This window comes from Glycine max, chromosome 2 (genome assembly GCF_000004515.6).
Source record: "Glycine max cultivar Williams 82 chromosome 2, Glycine_max_v4.0, whole genome shotgun sequence".
NCBI lineage: Eukaryota > Viridiplantae > Streptophyta > Magnoliopsida > Fabales > Fabaceae > Glycine > Glycine max.
This window is the reverse complement of record NC_016089.4, coordinates 47,256,333-47,279,625: the sequence shown is the minus strand read 5'-3', so window position 1 is coordinate 47,279,625 and position 23,293 is coordinate 47,256,333. Positions and strand designations below refer to the sequence as shown.

At 31.2% G+C, this 23,293-nt stretch overlaps 3 protein-coding genes and 1 long non-coding RNA gene across 5 annotated transcripts; 2 read left to right on the top strand and 2 right to left on the bottom strand.

The window, feature by feature from the left end:
* Positions 1 to 5,712: 5,712 nt before the first annotated feature.
* LOC100305920 (uncharacterized) lies at positions 5,713 to 8,840 on the top strand. The gene is made up of 5 exons (NM_001248020.2): positions 5,713 to 6,074; positions 6,481 to 6,605; positions 7,965 to 8,056; positions 8,374 to 8,460; positions 8,537 to 8,840. The coding sequence occupies exons 1-5, from the start codon at positions 5,725 to 5,727 to the stop codon at positions 8,639 to 8,641; spliced, it is 759 nt and encodes a 252-aa protein (NP_001234949.2). The 5' UTR covers positions 5,713 to 5,724; the 3' UTR covers positions 8,642 to 8,840.
* Positions 8,841 to 9,948: 1,108 nt separating this feature from the next.
* On the bottom strand, positions 9,949 to 15,160 carry LOC102668443 (uncharacterized). Of its 2 annotated transcripts, XR_413332.4 has the most exons (6): positions 14,909 to 15,160; positions 14,531 to 14,648; positions 11,096 to 11,131; positions 10,860 to 10,946; positions 10,374 to 10,465; positions 9,949 to 10,258 (listed from the first exon to the last, which is right to left on the bottom strand). It is a non-coding gene; the product is annotated as an uncharacterized lncRNA (long non-coding RNA). The 2 variants fall into 2 exon arrangements; XR_001385911.3 differs by lacking the exon at positions 14,531 to 14,648.
* Positions 15,161 to 15,781: 621 nt separating this feature from the next.
* On the top strand, positions 15,782 to 17,598 carry LOC100776314 (cupin-like domain-containing protein). The gene is made up of 2 exons (NM_001253945.2): positions 15,782 to 15,902; positions 16,748 to 17,598. The coding sequence occupies exon 2, from the start codon at positions 16,800 to 16,802 to the stop codon at positions 17,232 to 17,234; it is 435 nt and encodes a 144-aa protein (NP_001240874.1). The 5' UTR covers positions 15,782 to 15,902; positions 16,748 to 16,799; the 3' UTR covers positions 17,235 to 17,598.
* A 557-nt stretch (positions 17,599 to 18,155) lies between these two features.
* On the bottom strand, positions 18,156 to 21,159 carry LOC100775767 (serine/threonine protein phosphatase 2A 59 kDa regulatory subunit B' gamma isoform). The gene is made up of 2 exons (XM_003519411.5): positions 19,512 to 21,159; positions 18,156 to 18,829 (listed from the first exon to the last, which is right to left on the bottom strand). The coding sequence occupies exons 1-2, from the start codon at positions 20,733 to 20,735 to the stop codon at positions 18,440 to 18,442; spliced, it is 1,614 nt and encodes a 537-aa protein (XP_003519459.1). The 5' UTR covers positions 20,736 to 21,159; the 3' UTR covers positions 18,156 to 18,439.
* Between the last annotated feature and the right edge of the window lie 2,134 nt (positions 21,160 to 23,293).

Below are 23,293 nucleotides of genomic sequence, written 5' to 3'. Positions count from 1 at the left end.
CCTTTGGAAGTATCAAGGACATAGTCCCAAATCCTAATCATTTGGAGAATTAAAGGAACTATTATTTGTGTGCATGCATTGTACCGTATAAATTATAGTCTTTTTGAGAATTTAATATATTTAATCACAAACCAATTGTATTTATCTAGAGTATAAAAGTTTTATTGAAATTGTTACACGAACTTTTTTAAATACGTTAATTTTGAAATTGTTTTCAATTTATTACTTCACTATTTTTTATTAATACTTCATTTATCTCGTGTGTGTGTGTGTATATATATATATATATATATATATATATATATATATATATATATATATATATATATATATATATATATATATATATATATATATAATTTTCTATTTCCATTCTTTCAAAATTATTTTTATTAATTTATTAACCCATAATTTTTTTATATTATGAGAAAATTAAAAGAGAAGTTCAAATGTCATATGGGAAAGACTAAAAGATCGATGGTAGAGTTTAACAAAAAAAAATTAATAATTAGTTAATATTATATGAATATACTTTTTTATCTTTCTCTCTCTCTCTCTCTCTCTCTCTATATATATATATATATATATATGTAATAAAAATATTTTTTTATTATACTAAAAATTAATTTACCTTTTTATTGGTATTTGTCTAAAAATTTTAAAAATAACTTAAAAAAATTTAAAAATTAAAATGTAATATTAAGGTTTGGAGTATGAAAAGTTTAGAAACATATGCATAAAATAAACAAAATTCAAATGAAATAATTAAATTAACATTGTTTGAAAAAATTTCGTGCAATAATTTAGTGAACATATCTTAATATTACATATGATATAGACAGATATAGCTTTTATCTTTTTGTTCTTTTTTTATATAGTGTTTATCTTTTTGTTCTTTGATATTAGAAAACTTGATGCTATTAACTTCTAGACATATTTTGCCAACTATTCAGTAAGGCTGAAATAAGTGGCTGCCAAACGTTAAATCTTAAGTCCCACACTGGGTTTTTGTTGGAGTTCTTCAATTCATTTTTAATTTTATTTCAAAGTTCTTTTAACTCAATTTTTTTTTTAAAAAATACTTTAGCTTTTTCTTGATAATTGTAAAAATAAATCATTTTGTTTCTCATTAATAGTAATATATATAAATGTGGACTCACTTTTTTTTTCACTTCACCCTCTTTTCTTTATTCTCTCTCTGGTAAGTTTGCATGTAGAACTATTCTAATTTTCTTTCCAAAGACCAACACAATTGTTATTATGCCATATTAATTACCACTATCTCATAATCATTATTATTACATATAAAACTCTATAAATTAATAATATCAGGATCGGAGAAATTTATTAATTTAGAGAATTATTAATTTATCGATAAATTAATAATTATTAATTTAAAGAGTTTTTAAGTAATTATACTGTACATACCAAACAAAAAGATAAATTAGTTTATGTCTCTTAGAATTACGTTGCACCGAATCTTAGGACTCAACGTAAATCGATAATCTAATGAACTACCCACGTGAAAATGAAGTATGATTTTGGAATTATCACATATTATGTTATCAAATATTTAACGGATAGTGATTATTTTTAATTTTTATTATATTAAATTATCATGAATCAAATTACATATGATAAAAAATATATTTAAGGCTTTTTAAAATAAAATAAAGATAGTGATTATTTTTAATTTACATTATGTCAAATTAATTTTTTTTAAAATTTAAATGTTACAATTTTAAGATTTAATGTATTAAAATGAAACAATTATAAAATTTAATGGACCAAAAATGATATTAATATTAAGTCTTTCTATTTGTGTTGTGCTTTTTGTGTGTCTTCATATCTTTGATTTGTGTTGAGTGTAAGGATTGAGTTTTCCCACATAATGATATTAGAGGTAATGATGCCATTACGTGAACTAATTAGATAAGTATAAGAGCACAATGAAGTTGATGGTACATCAATGTAAAGATATCCTTATATGAGATGTCTTCTTGAAAATGTGAAAGTCAAAATAATGTATTTTGTTAGTAGTTAACAATGGCTACAAGTACAAACAGTGTTAATATTCATAATTGAATACTAAAATCAAAAATTATGGCAGAGAGTATATTATTATTTGACTCATAGAAAGTCAACATTTTATCTTTGAATGAAGGAGGATGAAATTTTTAAAGGTGTTGAAATTTTGAGGTAATAGTTACACCTTATCACTATAAAAGAGGTTATTTTGAAGAGAAGTGTCATCACTCCCAAATTGAAAAGCGCTAATGTAAAGGGAAGAGACTTTTAAATAGGAGAGAAGTGAAGTAAAGATATGCAAGAAGATCTTTTATAGGTGAAAGTGTTATCATTATTACTTGTGACTTGTGATCGAAAATCTTGGAGTTGTAAGATAATATACTACTACTTGTGAAGAGTTGGTTCTATTATGACTAGAAAACTTGTAATCCAATAAGAGATAGTGAATATTTTGTTAGAATTTTCGTAAATATAGACAAAGGATGTCAAATCTAGTTAAATTTTGCCTTTTATTAATTATATTATGTTCCCATCTTTAATTTATGTTGAGTGAGAGATTTTTCTTTAACAATTCTTTGATACAATTGTTAGATTAGATAAACAAATCACATCCATTCATTACTGTTAATAGGGAGATCAAATACTATCAAATACTCTGATCTCTAGGATAGACTATTACTCTTATTTGTGTCCTGTCGTATGTATCATAGCACAATCTGAACCATCCCTAAACCTAGCGCCGCCAAGCCATGGGAGACCAAAAATCTTATGGGTGGAGATTGAATCATTTCCGACCAGCTCACACAATGGGCTTACTCACCTCATCACTAGCCATGACTATGCCCAATGGTCATAACTATACCCAATGGGTAAGGTCAGTCAAGATCTTTCTTCAAGGAAAAGGAAGGGAATGTTACATCACCAGAGTGTCCTAATCAAGGGGACGTAAATGTACAATAGATTCTTGTGATAACAAGGTTGCTATAAACATTATGAAGAATTCAATTCATCATGATAGAACAAAACATGTGAAGATCGATAGACATTTCATTAAGAAAAAAATAGATCATAAAATTATAAGTATCACCCGACATTCTAGCAAAAGCCCTTACCAACGATTGTACATCAGATATGATGGATATCTAACATCCAAATTAAGATTGAGGGGGAGTGTTTAAAGATGAGCGCAGAATAACTCAGCATTTTATATACATAATTATTAATTGTCATGTCATTTCTGTCTTTATCATATCTAGAATTTACATTTATAGGAAGATCAAATCCCTTGATTTCTAGGATAGATTATTACTCTTATTTCTGTCCTATGCATTCTATACCATTCACAAAAATAAAAACATATTTCCCCACAATACAATAAACCATAAATAAAATAATCATTAATCATTACCATAATCATATCATCTAGTGTACGTATTATTTCTTATCTTTTTTTAACCATGAAACCCAGTTCTCTGGTCCAGGTTAGCCAATAAGTCAATAACCATGGAATCAACCAAGCAGATAGCTTCTCTCCACATGACAACTCTCTCTGAACCTCCATGTCTTGAGAAAGTTGATATGGCATTAGCTAAGGGGATAGCTGAATGAGTTCTGGGACAATCATTCTGAACAAAAGAAAATGACAGAGTCTGATTATAGATAAGATAGACTTAAAAAATACATTAAGCCTTTAGAGAAAAACCCAAGTTCAAATTTGTAAAATTTACACACACAGCGGGATATAGAATTTGGGATCCACACAGACACAAGCCTATAGAGTTTGGGATTGACAAAGACAAACACACCCTATTATAAAATTTGAAATTGGCACAAAATAAATGGGCTATAAAAGTAAGTTGGGAACCACCGACACATATTCATTGTATAAATTTTATTTTTGGTAATTATTCATTTCATAATTTTATGTCTACAATCCCTCACCTCAAAAAATAAAATCTCTACAATCCCACGCACACAAACACGTGCACACAGACTGCAACAGAATTAAGTTGCGCATTAGTGGCACTGTCTGAGCCTCTGAGGGCTTGAGAGCCACTGCAAATATCCTACTGCCAACTTTACAACTTCTCTATCATCAACGTTAGTCAATTGCCATCTTTTTTTTTTTGGGGGGGGGGGTACAGAGTCAAAAACTATAATGTTTACTTATAACAGTAGGAGTTTGAATTTAGATAAATTTAATCGTTACCTTCCATCTAAAAAATTAATCTCATAACTAAAAGCATATTTAGTTCTTCACATTTTGAAGAAAAAAATGGTTTTATTCTTATCAATCCAGAGAAAATTTAAAAAAATAAGTATAATTATTTTCCCAGATTTAATCATTTACGAATATATTATAAATCTACGAGAATACCGATTAAGGACAAAAAAAAAAAAAAACAAACAGAATAATAACAATAGCATTATTTTTGTTCTCCAATAAACAATAGCGTTTATAAGTTATAACGAGACGTTGGGGAATTACTGTAAAAAAGAAATAAAGTTAATTGGTCAATGATCATTGCCTTATTAAGACCATCCCATTTATCAAGGGAAGATTAAGAAATATGTGAGTTGTTATAATTTTTTATTATCTGTATTTGATTCAATGAAAAAATCATCACATTTCTTAATTGTTATACACCACGTCAAAATAGAAACTGAAACTTTTTCACCAAGCATACTGATCTTGTCTCCAAACATTAGAGATGTGCACAGTTCTTGCTTCCCAAGCAATTAGATAATCTTTTTTTAATGCTATGTGGTCAGCTCACAGAGTTATAGTCAACATTTCTGTTTGAAAGTAGAGTAATGCTACTTATACAATAAATTAAGCACATATTTTATTCTACAAAGCAATTTACACGGCATCCCTTTGCTTTGCAGATGATCTTCCTGAATTATAACATAATAATCAATGTTATTGTTTTGATGTGTTTTGGGTATATTTTAAAGAAATGTTATTAACACATTCGTTTAAATACATTTTCTTTTATAGATTAAAAGTTTATTAAAAAAATTTAAAAAAAATTGAGTTTCATCTTTCACGCCTTTTCTGATAACTCTGACTCTTAATTTTATAAATTTCAATTAATTTTAAGTAAAATATGCTAAAAACTAGTATGCTAAAAAGTGTATTACTGATATTCTCTTTATTTTAATTTAAATTAAACATATATAAACTTACTGTGTAAAATTAAATCATAAACATTATAAAATTTTAAAATAGTTATTTTAAAAATCATAAAAATATTTAATTGATTTATAATATATAACTTTTTTGCCAAATGCATGCTTATTAATTTTTTTTAGCAAATATTGACAATAGATATTTATTAAACTATTTATCTATTTAAAAAATTGAAAACAATTTAAAAATTTGATATAATAGAGTTTAAGTATGATATATTATTGATGAGTTTCTAATCTATTAACTTATTAAAAGTTACTCCAAAATTTTAAAAAATTATTAAAAATTAATAATTTAAATTAAAGTAGAATTTATCATAATTTAATTATTTGAATAAGGTGTATGAGTTGTTATAAATGATTTATTACTTGAGTTGATTGTTATGGCTAAAAAAAAGAAAAATTATAATTAATGATAATTTTCAACTAAATTGAATAAAATAAACAGTTTGGGAGCCATATAAATATGTAATGGAACGGCGGGAACAAAGTACAAGCTGGAAGATGAGTTTTCTCGCGGGAAGGTTAGCTGGGAAAGAAGCTGCGTACTTTTTCCAGGAATCCAAACAAGCCGTGGGAAAACTAGCCCAAAAAAATCCTCTTCCTAAGACCAACAACAACAACAACCTTAACTTTCATGAAGTACATGATTGTTCGGATGTGCTTCCCGAGGTTCTAAGGCACTCCCTTCCTTCCAAAGTGTTCAGAAATGATGAAGCCACCTCTTTTTCCTTCTCTGCGTCCAAATGGGTCCTTCGTTCCGACCCCAAAACCCAATCTTCCGTATCCCCTGATGCTCTCAATCCTCTGCGTGCTTATCTTTCCCTGCCCCAAGTCAGCTTTGGCCCTAAAAGGTGGTTCCTTCATCACACTCTGTTTCAATTTCCCAATTCTTTTCACTTTATGAATCAAATTTCATTTGCATAATGTTTTCCTATTTGAATTTCAACTTTGTTTTTAAGTTGAGTTTAATTTTCATGTATTATTCGTACACTATCAATTAATCATAAATCATCGTTCACATGACTTTTAAGATAATTATGGTAAAAATCAATAAACTTATCAAATATGATGATTTGTGATTGAATAATATTGTAAAAATCCGTTAGTGTTACTATATGCTGTTTACTCTGTTAAATTTTATAATTTTGGGATTTAATAGGGCAATGAAGCTGATTGTGGTTCATCTTTTTTTAATGTTTATAATGGGTCGTTTTGTTTGTTCAATTGTTTATACACAATGGTTTTTTGGTTGCACAGGTGGCAACTGCCTGAAGCAGCAAACACGGTTTCAGCCTCAACAGCTAATGAATCGCGTCAAGACAGGTATGCCAGCCATGTTAACCCGGAGAAGTTGAAAGCTGCAGGGGAAGGGCTTGCACATGGTAATTTCATTCTTCTCACTAGCTTTCCCGCTTGTTGTAGATTATTATAATCGGTAAACGTTAGAAGCGATTGCCATTAATGGTAGATAAGATGTTATCTCTGATGCAACATCAAGGAAAAAAATTGTTTTGCACAATGTTGAGTCAGTATCTACTTGACAATTGACTAACTCACATAGTTACACATGTCAGGTTTGGTGCACTCATCTGCTAATGATAGGTGAAAAACTGAGGGTATATAGACAAGACCACCTTAACTTATGGTTATCCTATGATTACTTTGTAAAATGTGATACTCTGAGTTTAACATTGATTAAATAACAATATATTAAACATCAGGTCTTTCTACTTAGCAACTTGGTCCCACCAGTTTGAGTTGATGCGATAGTATAAAGGGGGGAGGCATTGGGTTTAGAGAGTGTATTAATAATTTAGGGAGGGAACTTGTGATACTTTCGAGTTTCTCATCAACTAAATGAGCTAGAGTTAAACCTTCACAGGGTCCCTGTTACAGTAGAGAAACTTGTAATTGTGTGTGATATTAAATTAGCAATATTGGCAAGTTTAAGTGAGCCATCCTCAAGTATAGAGCTTTAAGCTGTTTAAGCTATGTTTTTTTATTTGTTGGGAGTGTTACAATAAGACAGACCTTTTACTTTGAGATTGAGGTTAGAGTGTTTTATATTTTGAATATAGAAATTGAGAAGGAGGGAGAGCGAATTAAGTCATACAATATATGTTGTTTTTATGGGGAAACAAGTAACAGGATACTATTTGGGCAGAAGTTACTTTTCTGGTATAAAAAGGTTTAGGGTTGAGTGTGAACTAATAGGGCTAATAAATAAAATCCAAATAGGCATCATTTTCTCTGTTTTTGGACTAAGTATGATTTAGAGTATGAAAGACTATAGTGGGGCATTAGCAGTTATAATCAGTACTCTGAGAAAAGTGCTTTGGTCTATAGGAACTCAAGGAGAAACATATGGGGGTCATAGATATTAATAGCACACAATACCATTTGCTATAACACTATTACTATCACCAGAAGTTGCACTATTGATACATGTAATGTTGTGTGCTTTAGTTTGGACACACCATATCTATGAAGACAATGCTTATTAATATCCTACCATTTTGGGATATTGAAGCCAGGGAATAACCTCACTTTTTTCTACTTGATTTGCTTGAACATAAAGTTCAGGTGGTTATTTACTTCATTAGATATTGGTTTATGACTTTATTTTGATTTTTTCATGCTCGTCATACCAATAATGAAGTTAAGAGAAAAAGGTTTTTGGCAAACTCTTTGCGTATGATGCTTATGTTTTCTAATGCAATTTTAAATTTCCAATTTTATAGTTGGAAAGGCGTTTGCTGTTGCAACTGCATTTATATTTGGTGGTGCTGCATTGGTATTTGGTGTGGTGGCTTCCAAGTTAGAGCTGCATAATGTAAGTGATTTCAATTATATGCAATTTTTTCTCTCCCTCTCTTAATAAATGTGTATGTTTTTAAATTAGTTAAGTAACCCATTTGAATGCCTAACTTGCTCCATTTTCATTCATCATTCCTCATAAATTATTCATCATGTTGAATGACATATTTAGGACCATAAAACTTCTTCGTATAAGCCTCTGGTATTGTATATCGGTACTGTTTTTTCTTTTATGGATTTTCAGTTGTATTAATAGATCTCTATATTGCCAAATAAAATTCTCCATTATAGTTTGTTAACTTCTTTATCGGAAATTTTTGTTGTGTGTAACAGATGAGTGACATCAAAACTAAGGGAAAAGACTATGTCGAGCCACAACTTGAGAATATCAAAGAGAGATTTGTTCCCTTAAAAATATGGGCAAGTTTTAAACTGTATTTGTATAATCTTCTGAATATTTCAATTCGTGAGCCTAACTCAAAACTTGGATTTGCAGGCTGAGAATATGTCACGAAAGTGGCATATGGAAAGGGACGATGTTAAGCAGAAGACTATCGTAAAGGAGCTGTCTAAAATTTGGGGTGCAAAAAGAACAGATTGAGATTCACAATTTTATTTGTTTTCCTTTTACTTTAGTTGCTTTGGAAATAGTGGCATGGGTATCCAAACATAGATAATTTGGATGGAGTATGCCTCTGTCTGTTGTGGCTGTAAATGTTGAAGCGTGCAGGAGAGTACAAAATAATGTAAGTTAATAATTAATATAGTAATAAATGGCGGAATATGCTTGTTTTGGTTAATTCAACAATAATTTTTCTTTTTCAAGTATATTAGACAATAGACGGTAAGAGAATCTAACTTAGTTGGTGAATATTCCCCTATCACTGTCTTGAATTCATGCAAATATATAACAAGACTAAACAATAGATATCTTGTTAAGGTTCTGAAAACCATAATTTGTCACAACCAGATGGCATTTGGCAATGTGAGATCAATATCTAAAATACTGTCTATGCAAATAAGGCAAAATTATACCATAACATTGGGATGAATTGTGATAGAAAATTTTGCATTGTTGGGCGTTCTTATGTATATATTAGTGATCTTTTTAATCAAGTAAACACGGGATCCCGAAATTCATATGTCCCAAAAATGCTCAGGTATTTTGTTATAGGATTAAAGAGTGATGCATAAAACAACGTTTGGGGCAATAATCTATGCTGTGTTTGGATAAGAGGTATCCAAAAGGTAGAATACCGTTCACAGTAGCTAACCATGCTTTAGAAAGCAAGCTAACATGTTTGGAAAATTTTAATAGAATCAATTTTGCATTCAAAATTATGATTTTGGCTACATGATGGAAATAATTCGCTTAAGACAATATCAAATATAATTGTTCTTTTAATTATATTCTTATTTTTATTTAAATATTTATACACTAATCGTATATCAAAGAATAGTTGAGATTAACTTGGGAAGCTAACATAATTTTGATATAAACGATAATATTAATTATATTTCATTTAAGCATTATCTTCTAAAATGATTAGATTAAAAAAATATAGGAAGTTTTGCTTCTTGAAGAAATTTTAAGTGTGAGATGAATTAACAAATGATAAATTAAGTAACTGTCGTTGTAATCCATCATTTAAGTGTCCTAAAGAATGCTTCCTCAAGGAACAATAATTTTTTTATCAATAAATATTAATTTGTTAATTTTGTTATAAATATCAGCGGGAAAATTAGATCCCGCAACTTCCCCTTATTAGTGATTTGATATGGTGTTTTCTTTGAATGCTTCGTTTTGGAACATCCTATGGACAATTTAAATGATACATGTTTTCTTTGAATGCTTCGTTTTGGAACATCCTATGGACAATTTAAATGATACATCTCGGACTAAATAGTTAAAAAGTAATTTCCATTTATGTTACCTCACTTGATGTGGAAGTGGTATAAATGAATAAAAACATCCTGTTTCCGTTGAAAGATCAAGAGTCAATGAAATGAATAGTAAATCTTGAAAAGAACCACATGAAATTGGATGTGAGGGAAAAACCAATTACGCCACCACATAATCTCTATTTTGTAGGTTGATCTGAATCATATGTAGAAGTAGTTAATATAACTTGTAATCAAGATCAGCTCCATATTTCCAATCCTCGAGATACCGCTTCCAGTGGAAACTAGTCTTGGATGGTAATGCATTTAAAAATGGCTTTGCAATACATAGAATATAAGGGTGTGTTAATTGGATCTGCTAGTATATGCTTTCTGAATAAGTAAGAAGCTTATTAATAAGTGGTTTAGAAGGACTCTGCAAAGATTTTTACCTCACAATAGGATCAGCAAAGGTCGATAAAAAGGTGTAGTAGCCAAGCCCCAGAAAATGTCAGGACCAATCAAGAAGTACAGGAATACCAACCTGGAATAAGATAAAATGCTTAATCCCCTATATTGAAAAGGTTGTTTCACTAATTATGCCACATATTTTTATTGACCTCCAACTAGGTCTTAGATGTTTGTTTGTATAACTAAGAGATAAGAGATAAACATATGAATTTGCACATTCGAAATTAAATTTATATTTTTCATCTTTCAAGCACTAATTTGTTTCTGTATCACATTTTTGGAAACGAATTTGGTTATTTATCCTATAAATTATGCTACAATCTATGTCAGGCAAAGTAGCACAAACATGTAGGAAGAGGGGATGCTGCATTATAAGTTTTCATATTTGAGATATTTATTCATATTTTCATAGTCTTGATATGAAGAAAAGAAACAAAATGTTACTAATAGCTAAAGTTAAGAATTACCTGTTTAAATATGGATGGGAGTATTTTAGGATTTGTTAACATAACCAGGCCCAGTGTCTTGGAAAGAGGACCAAACTGCACAACATCCTGTGATAAATAATAGATGATTCCTCAGGACAGTCATTATTCCAAGTTTAAAATTTGATATTGGTTCTCATCTCAATTAATTGAATCTTTCACAAAGGCACAAAGCAAAAAAACATATCCAGAGTTTCAGACTGGGGCAACAAGTCCACCTGTAGAAACAGTCGGAGCACTGGATCACCAAGCCTCTGCAGAAGTGAAAGATAAAATTGAAGCAACACTGAGTTTTTTTTCATTGACAAATATTAATTGTTAGAATGTTAAATTTGTTAGTAGAGGGAATTGAACCCACGACCATTCCCCCCTTCCCTTCTCCCTTAACCATCCAACCCACCTTATATCTCCAAAAGCAGAATAATAAAGTAAGAAAGAACAAAATAATAATCTGAGTCATGAGAGAAATAAACTACCTGCATACAACTAAAATTCGTATAAAGAAGTTCATTAATAAAATCTGCAGGAACATTGGATTGTTTCTTTGCTGACATTGCTCTTTGGAACAACCACGAAGCACTCAAAGACACACATATATTGATTCAAAGACACACATATTCATGCTTTAATTGTAATATAAAAATCACATGCTTTAATTGACTCAAAGACACACATATATAACACAAGAAAGTATCGTGAATTAATATTCATGGAGGATATTAATAATAAAATATTTATCTAAGCATAACAAAAGTGAGAGTAAGACTGCCAGAGTGCCAGGGTAGTTCATTTTTCTCTACCTTGTAAGCTTGAATGAGTTTCTCATTTATAAGTTTTTATACAAAATAAAACACTGTTGGGTCTTTTCTCTTGGGATTGACAACTAAATTTATTCTGTTACTAAGTAGATAACATGCTAATTTATTGTACTGTTTGATGATATCCCTTGGTTGTTAGATAATTTCATCTTTCAGAGCTCTATGAATTCTGTCATTTCACTGTAACAAGCAAGACCTCATTATCCATCTTTTGCTGTGTTTAGGCAAGTGAATGATGTGATGTATGTTCAAAGTGACTTCAAGACATTAGTTATGGAGAAATACCTAATCGAGATGATTCTTGCTACATAGAGATTGGCAACTAAACTCAAGAAGTTCAGGAATTACAGGATTGAATTTTACTGCTGTGGCTCTTTCAATATCATCTTCTTCCAGGACTCCGACTTCTACAAGTTCCAAAAGCTCCGTAGTTGATATATTCCATTCTTGCTCTCTCCAATGATCAAAACAACACAGACAACACAAAATTAATCCAACCCTTCAAAGAATTTATCGACTCTTTTCTGCGTAGGATAGAATGCTGATATCTCAGTCAATGAAGCTGAAATTACTCCTTTTAGTACATTTCTTTCCACGATGACAACTCGAAGACCCCTAGCACACAAAGGCTGTGGCAATAAAGATTCCCAAAGTGCCTCCATGATAATTGTGAAATTTGGGTTTAATTGATAATCAATTTTGACTAAGAATGATTACAATTTCTTTATTTTATTGTTATTTTTAATGAAATAATGAGGAATTTAATATCATGTTAATTCTTGGCAGGTAGGATTTAAAAGAAGTAAACTACAAGTGCTTTAAAGAAAAATTAATGCAAAAACTTGAAGAAAAGGTTGAAGATAAGACAACTCACTTAGCGCATAAGTCAAGCTCAGGATACCTCCTCGCTTAGTGGCCAAACTCAAGCTTAGTGCGAAGAAGACCCACGAAGAAGCTCAAAGGCACACTTAGCGTGAAATCCCGTACCAAGCACGTGAACGTCTTGCTAAGCCGAGACGTTGATACGCTCAGTAGATCACACATCATCCTATTAAGTCCTGATATGAACCTCCATTGCACAAGGATTGACTTAGGATCGTCTAGGATTAAATCTTGTTGGAAAATTGATTAAGAAAAGGATGAAAAATTGGCGAGATTCAAGGGTTGGATAGTGGCTAATTTCCTGGGCCTTAATAAGGTGAATCTTGGCATAAAATGGATGAATGAGATGGTAAAAACGTATGTCAAGTGGTGGCTGGACAGAAATATAGAAATGGCTATAACTCAAGCTACAGGACTCCAAATGAGGTTATTCCAAAACGAGGTGAAAGGTTTCATTTTGAATTTCAATTTAGGCTCAAGAATTACTTAATTAGAACGAGTAAAACGAGAGTTATGGTCACAAGATAATTCTGGGCAGAATTGGATTTTCTAGAATTGTGATTTGAAAGAATAAGGTTGAAGATGAAATGGTGGAAGGAAAGAATCACTCTTTTCGACGAGGGCAACACACAAAGGATGTGAAAGACCTTTGATATAGTCAGGGTGTTCTTGAATCACTCAAGAACTTAGGAGAATTACTCTCACTAAGATAAAAGAGATAAACTCTAATTTTTCTAAATAAAACTCAACTTTTTTTATTGATAAAATGGTTTAGCTTATAAAGAAGCTTTACCATCAAATTTTACATATGCTTCATTAAAGGAAATTACAATCCACTTAAATTTAGTAATGAGTCATTAACGTAGGGAATGAAAGAACTTAATGGCTGAGTGTAATTGAAATTGTGACAACCAAAAGTCACCCCAAAAGCCATCAAGCCAATCACCATTTTTGGTCTCCTAGAGGCTGATGCCTAAGCTGCCAATTAGGCCCTTATTACAACTTGAACTAAACCAAACTAAAGCCCCTTTGATTAATTAACCCAAAACATATTCTTGGTCAGCCAACTTTACAAGGATTGGGTCATTATTTAGACAAACTAAACACTCTAAAATTAAGACGAAGTGACGTCATTTAGTCCTCCTCCATTTGGGTCATGATACAACTCACAACCTTGGACTTTTCTCCTTGAAACTTAGGTTTGTATTCAAATAGTATGGACAACACTTGTTGAAGAGTTTCCTTTGCTTTCCTTGCTCTAGCCCTTGTCATAGGTCCTCCAAGTCCTTCAAGTGAATCTTTGTCCTTGTTCTTGGTCATGTCCTCATCAAGTCTAGAAGTACGTGCGCCCTCAACATGAGGTCGAGTGAATTTTAAGCTACCTTACCTATAAAAGGAGTAAGAAACAAAAAAGAAAGAAAAGACACACCCAGACTTAGAGTTCTATTGAATACACCCACCCAGAGCATCTCTCATAGGGGAACCCTCTCTCTAACCATTATCTCCTCTTCCTTTATCCATCTCTCTCGTTCTTCCATCCATGTTAGCCTCTAAGGTGTAAAGTCTCTCACGGAAATGAGAGGCTAAATCCTCATTGTTAGGAGCCTAACAGCTAAAGGTCCTTATGGGATATACACCAACTCAAATACAAACAAAATTCATGTGGATTCAACATTCGGATTTCCAAGTAACTTTACTACTTGTGACAATTTGATACATTTGTCAATGAATTAACACTCCACATACTAACACATCATATGATCCCTTTTCTTTGTCAATAAGATCAGATGAGCCAGACAACTTGCAGAGGTTCTTGCACAACTGCAAAATATATATATATATATATATATATATATATATATATATATATATATATATATATGAAGATTATTACCAGACATATAGAATAGTTTGATTTCCTAAAGGATATAAGAACCATTGAATGACATGAACCTTCTTGAGAGGAGCATATGCTTGACCATAGCCGGTCTAATCTTTTCAAGGCTTCATATGAGTATGCTCCACCAGCACCACCAACTTCTCCACTCACTAAAACACTCTACATAATCCTCTAAAAAAGTAAAATAAATTAGTTTAACTTCGATGTATTTTGAGTATAAAACATTTTACACGATCAACTTTAAAAATCAGTTTATACATTAACTTTTAAAGTAAGCATTATAAAAGTCTACAATCTTATGACAATCTATTATTAAAAGACAATGTAAAACTGTAAGTGCATTCTAATTAAATTCAAAATAAAATGTAAATCTCTATTTGGACTTGTTACATAGAAAACACATCTTGGCATGACACACTGGAGATTCGTACCTGGGTTCTGGAGGGAACAGCTTATGATCTCAAAAGGAGGGATCTTCGGCTAGGCTACATTTCTTCTGTGGGAATGAAATCCCCACTGAGAGCTTAGATATTCCATTAATGGGTTGAAGCGAAGCAATAACATAAAAACAAGCTAAAAAAATTTAGATATGTGGGAATGAAGTAAAGCAACTGCTTTTTCCCTCTTCTTTGTTTGGTTTATCAATGATCATTATCATCATTGAAAAAGGCAACAAATTTGCGCACCACAAGTGGACACGTTCAACCACCAAAACTGTCTATGTCCTTTCCTCCCTATATTTCTCTTTTCTATTTTTCAGTTAATTATATGTCTTAGTTACTACTCTAGAGATATCTTTGTTAGATATGATATGAGAAGTAATATAAATGGGATATAGGGCAAAGAAATAAATAAACTATATGAAAAATATTTTTATATTAATTAGAATTCTAGTTTACTTTTAAAAATAACAAGATTTTTATTCTAATATTTTTAATAAAAAATTATTAATTTCTAATATTTTGTTTTATAAAAATGTATTTACTTTTTAAGAAATTAAAATGTAAAAGAGAAGTTTTCATTTTCCTCCTTCCATTTCATTTGGGGAGAAGGGTTTTTTTATTTCATAAGAAAAAAAAATCACATTTATATTTCTTCTTTTTTAAAAAATAATAAAAATTTTGTATTTCTATTTTATTTTTATTCTTCTTATTTGCTTGCTTCTTATTTTTTCTGTTTTTCATGATCACATCTTAAGAAATATATATTACTAATATACTCTTTAATACTTTTTTTTAATATATTTTCATGAAATATATGTAGGTCTTATTAAACACAAATAGTTGTGTAGGCAACAACAGAGTGGCACTCCACTGTTACTAAATAAAGGTTTCAACTTTGAGGATAAACCTCACCAGTTCCCTGGTTGAAACGAAGCGAAATTTCCACCTGCATCATCTTCAAACCTGCGCTTCTTTTGAACCGGTAAAGTCTCAAACTTCAATCATTTTTTTTTGCTCCTTAGTCGGTGTTCATTTCAACTCAGAAGTCAGAACATCGAAGCTTATCAAGTATGTTAATCACTTGTCATGCATTCACGAATTGAGTCTTGACCAAACCCTAATTAGGAAACTAGTGTTTTGGAATTGATTTGTGTGCTTTGGAATCTGAAGATTTCTTATGTGTATTTTTACGTATGATATCTCCTTCTGAATGACAATCAGTACTTAAAACAACCGGAAGTGAAACATTGATGATTTTCTGAACTTCAATTGTTATTCATTTTTCTGGTCCATTTCCATTCCATTGTTGTGGGTTTCAAAGTTTATAGGTACCAGCTAAGGTAAACCTCAACTTCACTCAGGTTATCTCTTCCCTAATTATTATATATGTGCTATTATTGTCTTCTCAAAATTTCAAGGAAAAAAAATTGGAAAATTGTTTCCTTTTCTAGCCATGTATGATGGGAACAGACACAGCACAACAAACAAATAAAACAAACAAACCATAGGGAAACATTTTTTTTTATGAGGAAATGTTAGTTGTTAGTTTCTGTTAGTGGGGGGATTCGAACCAAGACCTCTCCCCTCCTCCCTTCACCACCAAGCCAACCTTATATCTCCTCCCACATAAGGAAGCATAACTACACATGCTACTATAGAATCATCGGAAGTTTATGTTATAGAGTCAGTTTTTTCCCCTTTGGAGTTAAAAATTAACTGAGATTCCTCATGGTAATTTAAGAGGGAAATGTGTTGGTTTTGGAACTTTTATCCAATGCTCATCATTAAAGTTGGAAGTCTTTGAATTTCCTAAAATCTTTCTTTCAGATTTGTGCTGTTTTGTTAGTGAAGCACATCGAGTGCAAACTGTCGAACAGGCATGGCAAGCCTGTTGACAACATCAGCCATCACCTATTCTCCTCTCAACAATGGTTCCAAGGATTTCAGAAAGTCAGGGAATTCTTCTAAAGGAAGGTGTTGCATAAAAGCAATGGGGATAGAGAAATCCTTGGAGGAATTGTACAATGTGAAGGTGGAAAGAAAAGTGTCTCCTGAGAAACTAGCTGAGCTTGGAGTTTCAAAATGGTCGGTGTGGAAGACTGGGAAAAGCAAGTTGCCCTGGGACTGGCAGGTAGACCAACTGGTGTACATTGAAGAAGGGGAAGTGAGAGTTGTGCCTGAAGGGAGCAACCGTTTCATGCAATTTGTGGCTGGGGACTTGGTCCGTTACCCAAAGTGGTTTGAGGCTGACCTCTGGTTCAACGGTCCATATCAAGAACGTTATAGTTTCAGAGCATATGGTGATGATCATTGATGAGGAGAGATGATGCTTGGTAGCCACTTAGAGTAACATGCACATCTTATCTGGGTGTTTAAAGTAATAGATCTGTTTTATAGTTTTAGTTTTCCAGTTCTAACTGTACTACCTATATATTTGAATGCTTGTGATACTTTGCCATCTTATCATCTGTTTCAAATTTAAATGGTTCATATCAAGAACGTTATAGTTTCAGAGCATATGGTGATGATGATTGATGAGGAGATGATGCTTGGTAACCACTTAAAGTAACATGCACATCTTATCTGGATGTTTTATGTAATTGATGTTTTTTGAAGTTTTAGTTTTCCAGTTCTAAATGTATCACCAATATATTGTGATACTTTGCCATCATTTAAAAGAATTGGTCCTAAATGCTTCTGTTTTATCTTTTTGCACGTTCTGTCTCTGCAAGGCAAGACTTCCCGATTAGTTCATAAAGACCAACTTCATATTTGTCTCCCAAGCAGGATGTAAAATAACAAATCTCCCAAGCATCATAGTATTAAGCACACAGATTCAATTTGTTTTTTACAGCCTTCTATAAGCATATATATATATACACACACATATATATAAATGCAAACGAGTACAAGAAACATCCCGTTATAAACATGAGAGCAAACTTATTCACTTGGAGTTGTAGATGCAACTTTACATTTGGCATAACACTGGGTGGGGTAAGGATGGGTGGGAAGACAATTCCAATCCTTGAAAGGAGACATAGATCCCAAAGAACCCAACCAACAAATGTTTAATAATAAATAAGAAAAGGTCCAATTAAAAGCACCAAACTCTGAACGTGTAATGACCCCTCTAAAAAGAAAAAAAACTGGATCCACTGTGACAGGTTCAGCCAGTGAAGAACAAATAACTGCCAGAGGGAACAATGAGTTGGGATCTTATCCTGCAAATGGCTAAAAGAAATAGAAATTTTACTAATGTTAAAATTACATAAATATGGCAAAAGAAAAGGATTGTTTTTGTATCACTGCATAATCTCGATGGCTAGACTTCTAAACAAACACCGCCTATTATAAACTACATTCCTTATGGTACATAGTACAACCCATGATTCCAGAACAAATGATGAGATAAAAAAGCCCAGAAACAAGGAGCAGTCTGGTATCCACATCAACCCCCCATTCACCTTTGTTCCTCATCATGGGGTCAGAACAAACAATTTGGATCTCTGATGGCTCTCAACCACCTGCAGTTGCCAATTGATTAGCACTGGTAGCAATTGCAACAGAGGACACAAATCTTGAGACAAGGATGGCCTCATTGCTTACAGCATTAGCTGCAGCAACATCTTCCAGTTGTTTCCATATGGATTCTCGCTTCTCTTGCTTCTCCCTATCATTGATTTCTTCTTCTTGGAATCTCTTCAAGCATTCATCAAAAAGTGCCTGGTCAGCATCAGAGAATATTTTTCTAACATTCATGGTCAAGCTTTGAACAACTTGATTCCAATGGCCCCGTATATTTTTCTCCATAGCAGGGAAGATTATAGGCAGTATCACTTTGCTGTTTTGTAAGATCAAATTTCGAATATGATCATTGTTCCACAGAAACAGTGCTCGTTCAGCTACCTGCCAACAAAATCAAGTCAATATCAAATCTAATTCAATAAATCCTAGGTAAATTTTAATTTGAACACATGCTTTCATATAACACTTATGCGGTGTTTCATTGTTTCTTTGAATCTTTTGAGACTGATTCCAGATAACAAAACTAAAGTATGTTGTATTGTAGCACTGCAGCTTGTAACACAATACAAAAATCTACGAAGTCTATAGTTGTCACAAATACAAGTTCTAACATAAAAGACAGCCATATATAATATTTTTGTTGGCAACATAAATTCATCTTTCAAGCAAAATACAATAATCATTTCATATGAAATTATGAATAGCATCTTTATGGAAAAAGTTCTGCAGTGCCACATCTGACGCCCCGCCCGCCCCCAAAAAAAAAAGAAAAGAAAAGAAAATGGCAATGTAACAAAGTTTAGCTTTCTAGTATCAATACAAGTGCTCTGATCTGATGGCTGAGCTGCTTACATTTGTTAAATTTATTGCAATTTCGAGAGGTAATCATCAAATATTAGAGAACATCTAAGATATCTAAGAGAAGCAAAGTGAGAATGGAAATGAATAACATAGAAATAGAGATACAGAGCTGTGTCACGGGTGTTAGAAAATGCTAATAAAATGAATGCAGACAGAAGACATCACAAATGAGGAAAAAAATATGGGGGAATTTCATAAGCACCTGAAAGTGTAAGCTATTGAGGCATCTACCAATTTGACGAAATAGTGGGATCACACATCGCTGAAATTCTGCTGCTTGAGTTGCCTCTAAAACTTCCTCCAACTCACTAAGGAACATTACCTCCTTTGCACTATTAGTTATCGGCCAATATTTCAAAAGGCCTCTTACCACAGTATCGGCTAGTTTGACGTCCTTCTCAACAAACTGAGTTATGCAATACGAAAGCTGTTGATGATAAAGAGCAACACACTTAGGCTTGTGAAGCGGGATCAACGCACGGGCAAGAAACAGCTTATGCTCTTCCTTCAAAGGCAAAGCAAAACCATTAATTATGCTGCCCAATATTTCAAGCAACTCTGCAATCCCACTGTGTTTCTCTGTCTCAAATATGAACCTGTAAAAGATATTGTTGATGGCTTTTCTAATGAATGGCCGATGCACCATGAACTTTCCATAAATACGGTGGAGGATAGTCTTCAGGTAATCCCTCTCTCTTTGGTCTTCTGAGTCAAAAAGGTCGAGCAGCTTCAACACAAACGAATGATCAATGTATCTTTTAGCAAGCTTAGCATCCGTCTCAGGTGAAGCCACAAATCTGAAGAGAAATTCATACACAATCTGCAGATGAGGCCATGCCGGTTCCAAAACATGTTCCTCTTCGTCAGGCTCACCCATGTCTTCCAAATTTCCATCATGATTGGAAGAAGGCAGAGCACGAAACAAATTGGTCGCCACCATCTTCGTCATCTCCTGCATCGCTAACTCGTTGAACTTCGAATTCACAGACGAAACATAATCAACAAGCTCAAGTAGAGTTTGCCGCTTAACGTCCTTCTCTTTGAGATGCTTGACAGGATCATTGAAATCAAACACAACACAGCACATATTCAACTTTCTGATAAAAAGATTCTGCTTCTCCGAGCTAGGAACATCCCTGAAACTAGGCAAAGCCTCATAAGCTGCCGAAGCCATTACTGAACCTGAAGTAGGAGCTGATTTCTTAGATTGATTTGAATAGTATTGAGCAATAGTCTCATTCCCAGAACGAGACCCAACTGAACAAGAACTTGAAGATTTTGAAGAAACTGAATTGGACTTCAAGAGGGTATTATTAGAAGATGAGTTCAGTGAGAAACCATCATTGAACCCTCCTTCCCCGTTTGAATTATTGTGAGATGATTTTGAGGGTTTGCGAGGAATTTTACCGAATATCTGTTTAATCATATCTAGAACACCCCCAGAACCAGAAAAAAAAAAAAAAAAAAAAAAAAAACCAACAACCCCAACTATCTACAAATGAATCAAACTTTCACAACCTCGATCAATAACATTATCGAAAACAGCTAATGAAACACGTGGGAGGGTGCGATTTAAGCATGCCCGAATACCCTAATCCGAAACCCATACCTCGAAAAACATCACTGAAAATTGTACTCATAAATTCACGGATTGTGGGTGCATGCGCTAGGGCGTGAAGAAATTGAAGGAATGAAGAAGTGGAAAGAACTTACATTGAGAATAAGAGTGAGAAGATGCTACAAGAGTGGAAGAAAATTGGGGAGAGTGAAGTTAAAAAGAGGGAAATTGGTCACAGGAAATTTGCCCTAGTGAGAGAAAGTTGATGATGTATGTGGCCCAATTTTGATATTTGAATTTTATTAATTTTTTATATTTTCATAACACAAAAGTTAGTCACATGTTCTCTTATATGCTTTTTTTAAATAGATTTTTTTGATTATTAATTAAAATTTATTAAAAGTTATAAATTTTGATGAAATTTAATCAATGATAAAATATGTTAAACAATATTTATTGTTATAAATTAAAATTTATAATAAATTGATGCTTAATTTACGTACATAAATTTTGTCAAATTAAATGAATTATATCGAAGAATTAGTATTTTACTCTCTAGTCTCTACCCAAAGATATTACGAGTATAGCTAAAAAGTTTTATGAAATTAATTTATAAAATTTAAAATTATATAATGTTAAAAAAATAAAACTTTGTCAAATATATTAAAATGATACTACCATTTTATTAAGTGTATGTTTTCTCGTATAAATAAAAGACAAAAACTTTATAACAATTTACGTATAAATCAAAAACAAAAATGTTATAACAATTTATGCACTCGACTCAATTAAATAAGTTACAACTTTAATATTAAGTATTTGTTTGGAGAGATATTTAGGTATTTTACAAGTTAGTAATTAACTTTTTTAAAAAAAGGGAAAAAAAGTTAATAGAAGTGTTATATTATGTTTTTTTTTCAAAAAATATTAACTTGAAAGTTTTGATTTAATTAGTTAAAACTTGACAAACAAAAGTTACAGATTGCATTTTTTTTTCAGTTTTTTTTTGTTCTTTTAATTTAGATGTTGGCATTAATTAGTCTTACATGATCAATAAGGTCTATTTAGAATAGTTTAGAAATACTCTTTTATTAGTTGATTTTAGATTTCAGACTTCATAATAATTTAAAACTTCTTTTTATCAATTATTTATGGATTTTAAGTTTATCAATTATTTACTTGGATAGGTTTTTAGTTAGTGTTTATGTTTCTTTTGTTTCCTTTTGATGTAGCTTGTATAAATATTAAATAGGGATACCAATTCATTGGTTTGCACCTGTATCAGTGTCAATAGTATGAATATCATTTTGATCAACAGCTGCACACTCTGCTCCCTCTTACTGATATTTTGGTGGTTAAATAAGAGCATTAGACCTAATTGTGTTAGTGATCCCTATCTACATAATAAGGTGAGAGGAACCTTGACTCGGGAGTGTAACATTATTTTTAGTCAAATATTTCGTATTCTCTTCTTTGGTGAAAGTATTTTCTTTTTTCCTCTAAAATTTGAAAAACCAATACGGTATTAAGAATTCAAACCAGATTTTTATATTAAACTCTCTTCCCGTGATTTCCCAATTGGAAAGTACCTAATATATAAAAGTTGAGTCACTCATTATCACATTATTAGTAAAATTAGGGATTTGAAAGAAGAATATAAATTAAATTTTTTAATATTATGTTGTTACACCAAAATAAGTAATTTGAAGGAAAAAGAATATTTTACGTTTTGTGTCACTAGATATATTTTAATAAAATCAATAACTTTTCACATTAATAATAATTTAAATTATTTGTAATATTTAATTTTACATATTAAATTAATATGAAGGAGAAATTATTAAATAAAATAAATATAAAATTTTACACTAATTTAATATTACTATTTATGCACAAATTTATTTATTTTTATAATTAGTTACTTTAAAATATATTTCTGAAAAAATAATAAATTAAATTTATGACTTTAAAGTTATAAAATAATACAATATAATATGAAAATAAAAAATATAAAAATTATATATATATATATATATATATATATATATATATGTTTAAAAATAAAATTATTAATAGATATATTCAATGTTAATTATTTAAAATAGAACTAATTAGATAAGTGTAAATAATGATAGAAGATTAATAGTTAATATTAATATAAAAAAAATTACATTATTTTGTAAATTTTATTTTATAAAGTATTTTTTTTTAAAACTATAAATGCAATAATTAAAAAATAAATATTATTGGTTTCACTTTTATATAAAAATAACTATATGTAAAAATATATGTTATAAAATTTATCGTATTATAAAGTTAACAATATTTTTTAATTTTAAAATATATTTTCTAATATAACTCTTTGTTCAATGATTATTTTAATACTACAATGAAATTACACAATAAATAATAATAAGATTCAACAG